We start from the raw sequence: 14,707 nt of genomic DNA, 5'->3' as shown, positions 1-14,707 counted from the left end.
ACAGGGAGAGGTTTCAGCACATCAACATTGGGTCAACAACAGTTCCTTACAAATAAAAATCATAGAAATGGGGAACTCGTTCCTATTTCATAAACAATAAAGGATAAAAAAAAATCCAACATATGTTCTTACGATAACAATGAATATAAAGTGTTTGTCCTACACGTTGTAATCAGTTGTGGACAGACGAAGCCCCAGCAGTGCAGCTTTAATTAAAGAGTATGCTCCCGCGACGGGAATCGATTTTTTGACAGGTGCCACCTCGGAAAAATGTAAACATGAACACCAGGCGACCTGGAAGGTGTAATTTCAGGCTGATCAATTTATGTTGCAAGCACTACAAGTATCATCCATCTTGCTAGTCAGGAAAGTTTCAGATACACCGAGGACATGGGGTCATGAGGAGATAAGATTATGCAGATGAACTCATCACATTTTTGTGAAATACGGAGTGAATTTATTTTGATGAGGTTGTAGGTTTGGGTGGATGTCGCCACATGTGAGCTAAGTAAAGCATTGATTGGTTATTCTCCTGTGTGTGTTCTTATGTGTCTCACTGCGTGCACATTATGATAGAATCTTTTACCGCACACTGAGCAAACAAATGGTTTTTCTCCTTTGTGCGTTCTCATGTGTTGAGTCAAACGGATCTTTTGGGAAAAGTTTTTACCGCAAACTGAGCATTTAAATGGTTTTTTCCCAGTGTGCGTTCTGATGTGCAATGTCAGACTGCTCTTTTGGGAAAAGCTTCTATCACAAACTGAGCAAGTAAATGGTTTTGTTCCGGTGTGCGTTCTCATGTGTAGAGTCAAACTGTTGTTCTGGGAAAAGCTTTTAGCGCAAACCGAGCAACTGAATGGTTTTTCTCCCGTGTGTGTTCTCATGTGCTGAACCAAATTGCTTTTTTGAGAAAAGTATTTGCCACAAACTGAACATATACATGTTTTTTCCCCTGTGTGTGTTTTCATGTGTTGCGTCACATTGCCTTTTTGAGAAAAGCTCTTACCGCAAACGGAACAACTAAATGGTTTTTCTCCTGTGTGCGTTCTCATGTGTTGAGTCAGATCTATCTTCCTCGTCAGGCTTTTAGCACAAACCGAGCAGCTGAAACGCTCTTTACCTCTTATATTTTTAGAGCATTCAAATTGTTTGTTGTGAGTGTGAGTCCTCATATCACCTTCGCAGTCTGTATTGCCGCTCAAAGGTACTTCAACCTCGTCTTCAGCCTTACGAAGGTTGTCTAGTCGTGGTTTCTCTTCATCATCTTCAGTCTTCACAGTCAGTGGAAACTTGGTGAGATCAGCTTCCTCTCGTCCTAGAAGACACTCTCCCTCCTGAGTGATCCAGAGCTCCTCCTCTTCCTTTTTAATGCTGGATGGTTGTGGAGTCTCCTGCTTCAAAGTCTGAGGGAGGAGTTCTCCTGAATGACCAATCAGCTGATGGACGTCTGCAAGACACAAACAACACAAACATTCTTTACACCAGGCTTGGGGCAATTATTTTGACTCGGGGGGTCACATTTAGAGAAAAAAATGCGTCTGGGGGCCGGTGTATCTATTTTTATGAACACTAATACAATAACGTCTGATTGAATGCTAAAAACGTTATGACAGACCGCCTTACTAAAACGTAATGGAATTTTCCATTTTTCTATGAAGGATAAAACACTGAATATTGACCAAATATTCTCGATGGAGACATTTTACGATCAAGTGAAAGGCAACAAAAATGCAACAAACCGTGAAATACGAACGCTGAGGGTACAAAATAAACCCGCCTACAATCTGATATATCTGATACATCACTAAGGTTTAGAACTCTGTTGCGAAAATCTCCTTCCGCGTCTGTGGAAACGCTTCCCGCCCACACTGCTTGGTGCCTCGTCTGAGCTGCTGTGACTTACAATACCATAGTAACTAATTAGATGAGCATAGTCAATCAATCAATCAATGTTTACTTATATAGCCCTAAATCACTAGTGTCTCAAAGGGCTGCACAAACCACCACGACATCCTCGGTAGGCCCACATAAGGGCAAGGAAAACTCACACCCAGTGGGACATCGGTGACAATAATGACCCAGTGGGACGTCGGTGACAATGATGACTATGAGAACCTTGGAGAGGAGGAAAGCAATGGATGTCGAGCGGGTCTAACATGATACTGTGAAAGTTCAATCCATAATGGATCCAACACAGTCGCGAGAGTCCAGTCCAAAGCGGATCCAACACAGCAGCAAGAGTCCCGTTCACAGCGGAGCCAGCAGGAAACCATCCCAAGCGGAGGCGGATCAGCAGCGCAGAGATGTCCCCAGCCGATACACAGGCAAGCAGTACATGGCCACCGGATCGGACCGGACCCCCTCCACAAAGGAGAGTGGGACATAGAAGAAAAAGAAAAGAAACGGCAGATCAACTGGTCTAAAAAGGGAGTCTATTTAAAGGCTAGTAACTGGTATATCATACAAAAGCGCATATTTTAACCATTGAAAGACTTGGTATAGTGCATGGGTGTCAAACTCTGGCCCGCGGGCCAAATTTGGCCCTTGAGGTAATATCAAATTAAGATTAGAGCTGGCCCGCCGGTATTATAGAGCGGCGATGCCTCTGTAACACTGCATTCACCGCTGATACTCATACTTGCCAACCCTCACGATTTTCCCGGGAGACTCCCAAAGTTCAGTGCCCCTCCCAAAAATCTCCCGGGGCAACCATTCTTCCGAATTTCTCCCGATTTCCACCCAGACAACAATATTGGGGGCGTGCCTTGAGCGTCCTCTACAGCCTGTCGTCACGTCCGCTTTTCCGCCATACAAACAACGTGCCGGTCCAGTCACATAATATATGCTGCTTTAACACACACACAAGTGAATGCAAGGCATACTTGATCAACAGCCATAAGGTTCACACTGAGGGTGGCCGTATAAACAACTTTAACACTGTTACAAATATGCGCCACACTGTGAAGCCACACCAAACAAGAACGACAAACACATTTCGGGAGAACATCCGCACCGTAGCACAACATAAACTCAACAGAAGAAATACCCAGAAGCCCTTGCAGCACTAACTCTTCCGGGACGCTACAATATAACCCCCCCGCTATCACCAAACCCCGCTCCCCCAATTTTTATTGACATTTTTAGGGTCCGCAGGCCCATGGCAAAGGACCCTATTGAAACTGGTGCGTTTTATTATTATTCCGCACCTATGCGCTGTAATTTGACCCCCTTAACATGCTTCAAAACTCACCAAATTTGACACACATGCCTTCCCAACTTATTAGGCAGCCAAACCATAAAAATCAAAATTGCGCTCTAGCGCCCCCTAGGAAGGAAAGAAAAACAGACTGCTTGTAAGTTCCGTTAGGAATGTCGTACAGACATGAAACAAAAACTGTCATGTAGGTCTAACCTTGACCTAGATTTCATAATTTTACCTTCTAGGGCAAAAATCAACAAAATTTTTTGAAAAAACCCCTTCAAAGCTAAATTTTCGCAAAAAAATGCTATTTTTGCCTCTTTGAGCTGAAATTTGACCCCCTTAAAATGCTTCAAAACTCACCAAACTTGGCACACACATCAGGACTGGCAAAAATTGCGATCTAATGAAAAAACCAAATCCCAATACTCAAAATTTCGCTCTAGCGCAATTTTTGAATAAAACACAGCAAAAACTGCTCCTAGGAAGAAAACACAAACAAAATTGCTTGTAACTTCCAGTAGGAATGCCGAAAAGACATGAAACAACAACTTCTATGTAGGACTCACTTAGACCTACATTTAGATAATCGACATCCTTCGGCAAAAATCAACAGGAAGTTAAAAATTACCCCTTCGAAATAAAAGTTTTTTAAAAACCCGTCACCTTTTTCAAACGTAAATTCCTCCGGGTGCGTTTGTCGTTTCGGCTTCAAACTCGCACAGGAGAGAGATTGAACCCTTTTGATTAAAACTATCCAACAAAGTTTTGATTACTGCTCCGGTTTGGATTTAACGCGCTTTCAAAGAACCCCTGCGCAAAGTTTCCTAAAAAATGTCATTTTTGCCTCTTTAAACTGTAATTTGACCCCCTTAAAATGCTTCAAAGTGCAAGTTAAAGCTCTACTATGCAAAGCGAAAGCCATTTATCAACAACATCCAGAAACGCTGATCTGTAATTTGACCCCCTTAACATGCTTCAAAACTCACCAAATTTTACACACACATCAGGACTGGCGAAAATTGCCATCTAATAAAAACCCAAACCCCAAAAGTCAAAATTGCGCTCCAGCGCCCCCTAGGAAAAAACCCAGACAAAACTGCTTGTAGCTTCTGTTAGGAATGTCGTAGAGACATGAAACAAAGACCTCTATGCAGGTCTGACTTAGACCAGGGCTTGGCAGCGGCCAAAGGTGGACCCGGCCAACGCTGCTTGCAGCTTTATTATTTGATATGCCATTGATATTGTTTACTCATTATTATGATTTGAAACTCGATTTTGTATGTGACTATAAAGCTACATAAGCCTTGCTTGTTTATTAATATTCAATGCAAAACTTGTTTGGGTCTCTATTAAAAGGTTATTTTTTTCAAACTTGGCCCGCGGCTTTGTTCAGTTTTAAATTTTGGCCCACTCTGTATTTGAGTTTGACACCTCTGGTAGAGTTCAAAGACTTATGGTCATTAGAAAACATGACTGCACATCATAATGGCAGCTACACTTTCCATCTTAAAGGGGAACATTATCACCAGACCTATGTAAGCGTCAATATATACCTTGATGTTGCAGAAAAAAGACCATGTATTTTTTTAACCGATTTCCGAACTCTAAATGGGTGAATTTTGGCAAATTAAACGCCTTTCTTTTTATCGGTCTTTTAGCGATGACGTCAGAACATGACGTCACCGAGGTAACACACCCGCCATATTCATTTTCACATTACAAACACCGGGTCTCAGCTCTGTTATTTTCTGTTTTTTGAATTATTTTTTGGAACCTTGGAGACATCATGCCTGGTCGGTGTGTTGTCGGAGGGTGTAACAACACTAACAGGGAGGGATTCAAGTTGCACCACTGGCAAGAAATCTGCCGCCAGACCCCCATTGAATGTACCAGAGTGTCTTCACATTTGACCGGCGATGCTAAGACAGACATGGCACAGAGATGTATGGATAACCTGCAGATGCATTTGCAACGATAAAGTCAACGAAATCACAAAGGTGAGTTTTGTTGATGTTGTTGACTTGTGCTAATCAGACATATTTGGTCACGGCATGACTGCCAGCTAATCAATGCTAACATGCTATTTACGCTAGCTGTATGTACATTTGAAACTAGATACCCACATTTAATGCGAAACAAACACTTACCAATCGACGGATTTAAGTTGCTCCAGTGTCACAAGATGCGAAAGTCCTGATCGTTTGGTCCGCACATTTTACCGGCGATGCTAATAAGGCAGTCATGCTATGGGCCACTTCATTAGGTACACCCACGCTATGGCCGAATAGCTTCAATAGCTATTCGCTCAATAGCTTCAATTTCTTCTTCAATTTCATTTTCGCTATCTGCCTCCATACTCCGACCATCTGTTTCAATACATGCGTAATCTGTTGACTCGCTTAAGCCGCTGAAATCCGAGTCTGAATCCGAGCTAATGTCGCTATATCTTGCTGTGGTAACCGCTATGTTGTTTACATTGGCAGCACTGTGTGACGTCACAGGGAAATGGATAGTGGTTTCAAAGATAGCGAAAATAAGGCACTTTAAAGCTTTATTTAGGGATATTCCGGGACCGGTAAAATTTAGAAAAAAACTTCAAAAAATACAACAAGCCACTGGGAACTGATTTTTATTGTTTTTAACCCTTTTGAAATTGTGATAATGTTCCCCTTTAAAGATCTAAAAAAAATATTTGGGAATGTCCGGCGGGCCAGATTGAAAAACGTAACTTCTGTGTTATGTCTTTTTATGTTGCACGATTGCGCCAGGTTTTATTCCTAGTTTGTGAACATGTTCTCAAACAATGGCAATAAAATCTTTTCTGATTTTGCATCTGATTAACGGGCCACATGTGGCCCCCGGGCCTCAATTTGCCCCGGTCTGTTTTACACACTTCCTTCTATGTACTGTATTTGTGTGCAGTGCTCCATGACAATTTATTTAGTGCCTATTAATTTTTTCACCTGTGTGTGTCATTATATGTTCAGTTATTTGTTCTTTTTAGGAAAACTTGGACCGCAAACTGAATAATGACATTTTTTCCCCATGTGTGGGTCATTATTCTGTTAGACAAATTGCCTTTTTATGTAAAGTTTTAAGCTCAAATTGAGCAGTTCAAACGTTATTTACTTGTCTTCTGTTTTGAGCATTGAGAGTGTTTGTTGTCAGTTTGAGTCCTCATATCACCTTCACAGTCTGTATCGCTGCTCAAAGTTACTTCAACCTCGTCATCAGCCTCACTATCTGATAGTGGAGCTAAGAGGTTGTCTACTTGTGGTTTCTCTTTATCATCTTCGGTTTTCACAGAGACAACAGTCAGTGGCAACTTGGTGAGATCAGCCTCTGGCGGTCCTAGAAGACACTCTCCCTCCTGAGTGATCCATAGTTCCTCCTCTTCCTTTTTAATGTGGGGTGGTTGTGGAGTCTCCTGCTTCAAAGTGGAGCTCCTGCCTGACTGAGGAAGACGTTTTTCTGGATGACCAATCAGCTGCTGGACGTCTGCAGGACACAAACAACACAGACACAATTTAGCTCAGACATGATCCATGATATCCTTTCTTCTATGTAGTGTATGTGTGTTCAGTGGTTCGTTGACATTAATTTAGTGCCTTGCCAGAATGATGGATCAATGTTTACATGACTTGTCTTAGATTGGGACAAGTGGAGCTAGAATCACGGAATGGCGTTAGCTCTCTGAATGTGTTGCAGTTAAAGGGGAACATTATCACAATTTCAAAAGGGTTAAAAACAATAAAAATCAGTTCCCAGTGGCTTGTTGTATTTTTTGGAGTTTTTTTCAAAATTTTACCGGTCCCGGAATATCCCTAAATAAAGCTTTAAAGTGCCTTATTTTCGACTCTCTGCGAAGACACTGGCCATTTCCCTGTGACGTCACACAGTGCTGCCAATGTAAACAAACAATGGGAATAGCACAGCAAGATATAGCGACATTAGCTCGGATTCAAACTCGGATTTCAGCGATTCAACAGATTACGCATGTATTGAAACAGATGGTTGGAGTATGAAAGTATTGAAGAAGAAACTGAAGCTATTGAGCGAATAGCTATTGACGCTATTCATAGCCATAGCATGGCCGAATAGCTGCGTTAGCATCGCCGGTAAAATGTGCGGACCAAACGATCAAGACTTTCGCATCTTTTGACACTGGAGCAACTTAAATCCGTCGATTGGTAAGTGTTTGTTTCGCATTAAATGTGGGTGGAAGGAAACGTAATATAGTTGCAAATGCATCTGCAGGTTATCCATACATCTCTGTTCCATGTCTGCTTTAGCACCGCCGGTAAATAGCATGTTAGCATCGATTAGCGTAGCATGTTAGCATCGATTAGCTGGCAGTCAATATCAACAAAACTCACCTTTGTGATTTCGTTGACTATCGTTGCAAATGCATCTGCAGGTTATCCATACATCTCTGTGCCATGTCTGCTTTAGCACCGCCGGTAATTAGCATGATAGCATCGATTAGCGTAGCATGTTAGCATCGATTAGCTGGCAGTCAAAATCAACAAAACTCACCTTTGTGATTTCGTTGACTATCGTTGCAAATGCATCTGCAGGTTATCCATACATCTCTGTGCCATGTCTGCCTTAGCATCGCCGGTAAAATATGGAGACACTCCGGCATATTCAATGAGGGTCTGGCGGAAGATTTCTTGCCACTTTGGCATCTTCGGGCCAGTGGTGCAACTTGAATCCCTCCCTGTTAGTGTTGTTACACCCTCCGACAACACACCGACGAGGCATGATGTCTCCAAGGTTCCAAAAAATAGTCGAAAAAATGAAAAATAACAGAGCTGAGACCTTGTCTTTGTAATGTGAAAATGAAAATGGCGGGTGTGTTACCTCGGTGACGTCACGTTCTGACGTCATCGCTAAAAGACCGATAAACAGAAAGGCGTTTAATTTGCCAAAATTCACCCATTTAGAGTTCGGAAATCGGTCCAAAAAATACATGGTCTTTTTTCTGCACCATCAAGGTATATATTGACGCTTACATAGGTCTGGTGATAATGTTCCCCTTTAAAATGGTATAGCAATTTCAGCAAAATATGTTATAACATATTCTGCCAAAATTGCTATGGTAGTTAAGTAAAGTTAAGTTAAGTTTCTTTGCTGTATTTTTCTTGATGCGACGCGAGCCGTCGCAAACAAAGGAACGGACAATGTTTGCTATGGCTATGAGTTGTTTTTTTCCTTTGGCCTCAGTCTGGACCTCCTCTCCAGGGGCCCATGATTGGACCGATTTTTTTCATTTTATCTTATTTTTTTCTCCATTCCCCTCTACTTGTTTACCTGTATCACCTTTTTTGTAAGGGGCGCCGGAAATTGGCAGAGCCGTCATCAGCGATCCTGTTCTGTCTCCCTGTAATGTTTGACTGATCTTGAATGGGATTGTGCTGATAATTTTAATTTCCCCTCGGGGATTAATAAAGTATGTCTGATTCTGATTCTTCAAGCTAACAATCATGGCGGCTCTTTGTTTACATTCTTCAACACGGTCGCCCAATTTCTATTTTGAGGGCTAGAAATTCAAATAATTTGACAAAACTTCAAATCACTCACCTTTATCCTCGGGTTTCGTCTTTATCTCCGTTGGTGATTTTCTGGAAGGTTCTAATTCTCTTTCATGTTGTTTTTTACATGGCGTCGCCATCTTAGCATAGCAGTAGTCGTCCATTTTCTATCAAGTCTTTAATCTTCACTTCACTTCACTCGCTCCAAACTCAATGTCCGTTTCGTGGGCGTAAAAAATATGACATTTGATGTATTTGTTGCTGAATTTAAAAGCGTATGGCGGTAAACTCGTACAGACACAAACAAGACGTCAGCCATCTTGGTCTTTACGCGATTTGCCGCCGCTTGATCGGTTCGCGCATGCGCTAAAAGTCAACAACTTCCGTTCCCATATGATAAGAGTTTATTCCCCCTTCAAAATAAAGGTATCTTAATGTTTTAAAAGTATTTACCGATAACCTGAAATAATCGACAACTGCGCATTGATAATCAAAATAACTTTTATTCATCCACACACGTGTACAGTGATTTTTGGGGGTTGGTGCTGAAGCCAGATAATGAAACACAAAAAAATATTCATAAAATTATCATTAGGGTATAATTATTATAAACAACGCAAGAAGGTATTTTCAAAGTAGATTTTTATTTTAGTTAACATTTATTTACTCATTATGAATAAATAAACCAGAGAAGCATTAAAGACCTACTAAAAGCCACAACTACCCACCACGCAGTCTGATAGTTTATATATCAATGATGAAATATTAACACTGCAACACATGCCAATACCGCTTTTTTAGTTGAGTAAATTGCAATTTTAAATTTCCCGCGAGTTTCTTGTTGAAAACGACGCGTACTGTCAGGAAATATTAGCGCTGCACCACTCGCGGCTAAAAGTCGTCTGCTTTAACCGCATAATTACACAGTATTTTGGACATCTGTGTTGCTGAATCTTTTGCAATTTGTTCATTTAATAATGGAGACGTCAAAGAAGAATGCTGTTGGTGGAAAGCAGTGGATTGCAGCTGTCTTTAGCATCGAGACAATTTGTTTGTTGTGAAGCTTTAACACAGAGCGGTCAAGCCAACATGTTTTCTCTATTTCAACCAGCTTGTTTTTGGATGGGAAAATTGTGATCTATATCTTACCGGAGACATCAGTGGATTATTCGTCGTCCTGCAGCAGCTGTCAAAAAAGGCAGCTTTGAGCTTGGCTCCTCGGCTTCTCTCTGAGACACTGGCGTGTTCACCGCAGCCATCCGACCTCAAGGTATGTCTTTACAATCTCACTAAAACACTATTAAAACAACAAGCAGATAAGGGATCTTCCAGAATTATCCTAGTAAATGTGTCTAATTACATCTAAAAAGCTCACACTGCCGCCGCCCGGAGCCGTCGTTTAAAAAAAAAAAAAATTCTAGTCCTTCACTATCAATATCCTAATTCACAAATCTTTCATCCTCGCTCAAATTAATGGGGAAATTGTCGCTTTCTCGGTCCGAATTGCTCTTACTGCTGGTGGCTCACATTAAAAACATTGTGAATATGTGTGGAACCCTGCAACTCGTGACGTCACGCGCACATACTTCCGGTAAAGGCAAGGCTTTTTTTATTAGCGACCAAAAGTTGCGAACTTTATCGTGGATGTTCTCTACTAAATCCTTTCAGCAAAAATATGGCAATATCGTGAAATGATCAAGTATGACACCTAGAATGGACCTGCTATCCCCGTTTGAATAAGAAAATCTCATTTCTGTAGGCTTTTAAACATTTAGCTAAAAAAAAAAGGCATTTTCTAAAAATCCTTAGATCACCACCAAATATGATCACTTTTTCTACCACTTCCGTTCCCTTCTGACAGCAGATTTTCCCCCTCCAAAATAAAGGTATTTTATCGTTTTTAAAAGTAGTTCCCGGTAATCTGAAATAATCAACACCCGCGCCTTGATAATCAAAATAACTTTTATCCATCCACAAGCATGTGCACAGTGATGTTTTTTTTGGGTGGAGCAACTTAAAACCGTCGATTGGTAAGTGTTTGTTTCGCATTAAATGTGGGTGGAAGGAAACGTAATATAGTTGCAAATGCATCTGCAGGTTATCCATACATCTCTGTGCCATGTCTGCTTTAGCACCGACGGTAAATAGCATGTTAGCATCGATTAGCGTAGCATGTTAGCATCCATTAGTTGGCAGTCAACATCAACAAAACTCACCTCTGTGATTTCGTTGACTATCGTTGCAAATGCATCTGCAGGTTATCCATACATCTCTGTGCCATGTCTGTCTTAGCATCGCCGGTAAATAGCATGTTAGCATCGATTAGCGTAGCATGTTAGCATCGATTAGCTGGCAGTCACAATCAAAAAAACTCACCTTTGTGATTTCGTTGACTTTATCGTTGCAAATGCATCTACAGGTTATCCATACATCTCTGTGCCATGTCTGCTTTAGCACCGCCGATAAATAGCATGTTAGCATCGATTAGCGTAGCATGTTAGCATCGATTAGCTGGCAGTCAACATCAACAAAACTCACCTCTGTGATTTCGTTGACTGTCGTTGCAAATGCATCTGCAGGTTATCCATACATCTCTGTGCCATGTCTGCCTTAGCATCGCCGGTCAAATGTGGAGACACTCTGGTACATTCAATGGGGGTCTGGCGGCAGATTTCTTGCCAGTGGTGCAACTTGAATCCCTCCCTGTTAGTGTTGTTACAACCTCCGACAACACACCGTCGAGGCATGATGTCTCCAAGGTTCCAAAAAATAGTCGAAAAAACGGAAAATAACAGAGCTGAGACCCGGTGTTTGTAATGTGTTGAAAATGAAAATGGTGGGTGTGTTACCTCGGCGACGTCACATTCTGACGTCATCGCCTCCAGTCTGATAAACAGAAAGGCGTTTAATTCACCAAAATTCACCCATTTAGAGTTGGGAAATCGGTTAAAAAAATAGATGGTCTTTTTCTGCAACATCAAGGTATATATTGTCTGGTGATAATGTTCCCCTTTAATGAATCACAAAAACTAAGAAAATGGATGGATGCTAGACAGATTCGCGCAAAGATGTTCAGGTAAATTCATACCAAATATGGACTATCTGATGATGTCACATAAGGAGCACAATCCAAACAAAGAAGGAAAGAAGGCAATATTATTTTATAAATATCTGTGCAATGCCTCCACTGTTCCATTTCACAATTTCAGGACTTATGCTGATCCGAAATACACACAATGTTTTCCATGATAGGAAAACGTCATGAAATCGTGTGTCTCCACTACGGTTTAGCTCGGTTGGTAGAGTGGCCGTGCCAGCAACTTGAGGGTTGCAGGTTCGATTCCCGCTTCCGCCATCCTAGTCACTGCCGTTGTGTCCTTGGGCAAGACACTTTACCCACCCGCCCCCAGTGCCACCCACACTGGTTTAAATGTAACTTAGATATTGGGTTTCACTATGTAAAGCGCTTTGAGTCACTAGAGAAAAAGCGCTATATAAATATAATTCACTTCACTTCACTACTTTCCGCAACGGTGACATTGTTAGCTGACTGTTTCATGTTCTTATTTGAAATGTTGGGCGATAGTGCGACGTAAAAACGCTCCAAGGCTGCCACAAAGTCTGCCATGATTAGTGGTAGCAAACACAGAATGTTCTCTCGAGGTCAGGGGTCGGGAACCTTTTTGGCTGAGAGAGCCACGAAAGCCAAATATATTAAAATGTATTTCCGTGAGAGCCATATAGTATTTTTAACACTGAATACAACTGTCAGGTACAAACACTGATGACATCTATTGAACAGACAAGAAGCAAGGAATCAACTGGATTCAATTTAGCTCAATGAGGAGAAACGTGTAGACCTGTACCCTTCTTGTACAGTGTCATCCCACGCTCTGACAAGAAATTTCTTCACCTCCTCTTTTATTTGGACTTTCCCAGATTACAACAACTAAATGCATGCATCTCTTATTCTTTAAAAAAACAAAAACAAAAAACAAAAACATTGTTTTTCTGAAGGTAACCAATAATAAATAAAATACTTTTGACCACTAATGCGACTTCTTGAACAGGTGCGATAGAAAACGGATGCTTGGATTAAAATGCATGAGAATGTTTTATTATTTTTAACACTGTGATTACCAGCGGAATTATTAATTACTTATCGAATTAAGCAATGTCAGCTAAGATTTATCCGAGAGCCGGATGCAGTCATCAAAAGAGCCACATCTGGCTCTAGAGCCATAGGTTCCCTACCCCTGGGTTGTTGTTGTTGACAGAAGTAGCATGCAAATCAATGCACGCAGGAAATACCTAATATGGTACTACTTGTGTGGAAGGAAGTGCGTCAGCGCACCTGCAGGAGCAAAGGTCACCGCCTCTGGCAGTGGTGTCGAGGGCGGAGCGCCATCAGCCAGGGGCAAGGCATGTGCGGACGGCGAGACACGGCTGGCAGGGGATTAGATTTCACAGGTGGTACGTGGTATTCTAATCATCTCGCTTGGTAGAGTGGCCGTGTCAGCAACTTGGGGGTTGCAGGTTCGATTCCCGCTTCCGCCATCTTAGTCACTGCCGTTGTGTCCTTGGGCAAGACACTTTACCCACCTGCTCCCAGTGCCACCCACACTGGTTTGAATGTAACTTAGATATTGGGTTTCACTATGTAAAGCGCTTTGAGTCACTAGAGAAAAAGCGCTATATAAATATAATTCACTTCAATTCACTTCATCTGTTGTCTTTAGCAGTGAGTGGCCAGCGGAGGAAGAGGGCGGAGAGAGACGGGAGAAAAGCAACACGTGAAGATTGTGTTAAATCTGTGACGTGATATCCGTGGAGCGGGTTGGGATCGACTCCCACAACTTGCAATGATCAGAATAATGTGAACATTACATACCATCATGAATATGCCTCTTACTACATTACGGTACGGTACAACTAAAGGGTTTTTTTTTCCCCACCGTGTTTCATGATATAACATACTCGGTGGCGGCCCTAAAATCGGTAGGTTGTGAGTTCGAAAGACTATAAAAATGGGAGCCATTACCTCCCTGCTTGGCAGTCAGCATCAAGGGGTTGGAATTGGGGGTTAAATCACCAAAAAATAACTCCTGGGCGCGGCCAACGCTGCTGCTCACTGCTCCCCTCACCTCCCAGGAGGTGATTAAGGGTGATGGGTCAACTGCAGAGAACAGTTTCGCCACACCTAGTGTGTGTGTGACAATCATTGGGGCTTTAACTTTAGATATGTTCAATAAATCCATGTGTGTAAGCTTTTACCACAAACCGAACAATTAAATGTTTTTTCTCCTATGCATGTTGTCAAAATTGCTCATTTGGGAAGACTTTACAACCACAAACTGAACAATTAAATGTTTTTCCTCGTGTGTGTTCTCTCGTGTCGATTCAAACTCCTCTTTTGAGAAAAGCTCTTACCGCAAACGGAGCAATTAAAGGGTTTTTCTCCTGTGTGCGTTCTCGTGTGTAGCGTCAAGCTGCTCTTTTGAGAAAAGTTTTTACCGCAAAGTGAGCAATTAAATGGCTTTTTCCCTGTGTGTGTCCTCATGTGTAGGGTCAAGTAAGTGTTTTGGGAAAAGTTTTTACCACAAACCGAACAATTAAATTGTTTTTCTCCTATGCATGTTGTCAAAATTGCTCATTTGGGAAGGCTTTACAACCACAAACTGAACAATTAAATGTTTTTCCTCGTGTGTGTTCTCTCGTGTCGGTTCAAACTCCTCTTTTGAGAAAAGCTTTTAGCACAAACGGAGCAATTAAAGGGTTTTTCCCCTGTGTGTGTTCTCGTGTGTAGCGTCAAACTGCTCTTTTGAGAAAAGTTTTTACCGCAAAGCGAGCAATTAAATGGCTTTGTCCCTGTGTGTGTTCTCATGTGTAGGGTCAAGTAAGTGTTTTGGGAACATTTTTTACCACAAACCGAACAATTAAATGTTTTTTCTCCTATGCATGTTGTCAAAAT

General features: G+C 41.7%; 1 protein-coding gene and 1 pseudogene across 1 annotated transcript; both read right to left on the bottom strand.

Annotated features, from left to right (window-relative positions):
• Positions 1–307: 307 nt before the first annotated feature.
• On the bottom strand, positions 308–9,085 carry LOC133553163 (zinc finger protein 629-like). The gene is made up of 3 exons (XM_061901099.1): positions 8,786–9,085; positions 6,389–6,700; positions 308–1,447 (listed from the first exon to the last, which is right to left on the bottom strand). The coding sequence occupies exons 1-3, from the start codon at positions 8,898–8,900 to the stop codon at positions 525–527; spliced, it is 1,350 nt and encodes a 449-aa protein (XP_061757083.1). The 5' UTR covers positions 8,901–9,085; the 3' UTR covers positions 308–524.
• A 3,468-nt stretch (positions 9,086–12,553) lies between these two features.
• On the bottom strand, positions 12,554–14,620 carry LOC133557809 (gastrula zinc finger protein XlCGF57.1-like; annotated as a pseudogene).
• Positions 14,621–14,707: the final 87 nt, after the last annotated feature.

Source organism: Nerophis ophidion, linkage group LG01, assembly GCF_033978795.1.
Source record: "Nerophis ophidion isolate RoL-2023_Sa linkage group LG01, RoL_Noph_v1.0, whole genome shotgun sequence".
Taxonomy (NCBI): Eukaryota; Metazoa; Chordata; class Actinopteri; order Syngnathiformes; family Syngnathidae; genus Nerophis; species Nerophis ophidion.
This window is presented reverse-complemented; position numbering and strand designations above follow the sequence as displayed.

Bases quoted from the DNA above. Each gene is read 5' to 3' on its own strand.
- LOC133553163 (XM_061901099.1), bottom strand. From the start codon at position 8,900: ATGGACGACTACTGCTATGCTAAGATGGCGACGCCATGTAAAAAACAA. The intron at 6,701-8,785 runs GTGAGTGATTTG...TGTGTCCTGCAG, and splicing joins GACGAAACCCGAGGATAAAG to ACGTCCAGCAGCTGATTGGT. The intron at 1,448-6,388 runs GTGATATGAGGA...TGTGTCTTGCAG, and splicing joins CAGCGATACAGACTGTGAAG to ACGTCCATCAGCTGATTGGT.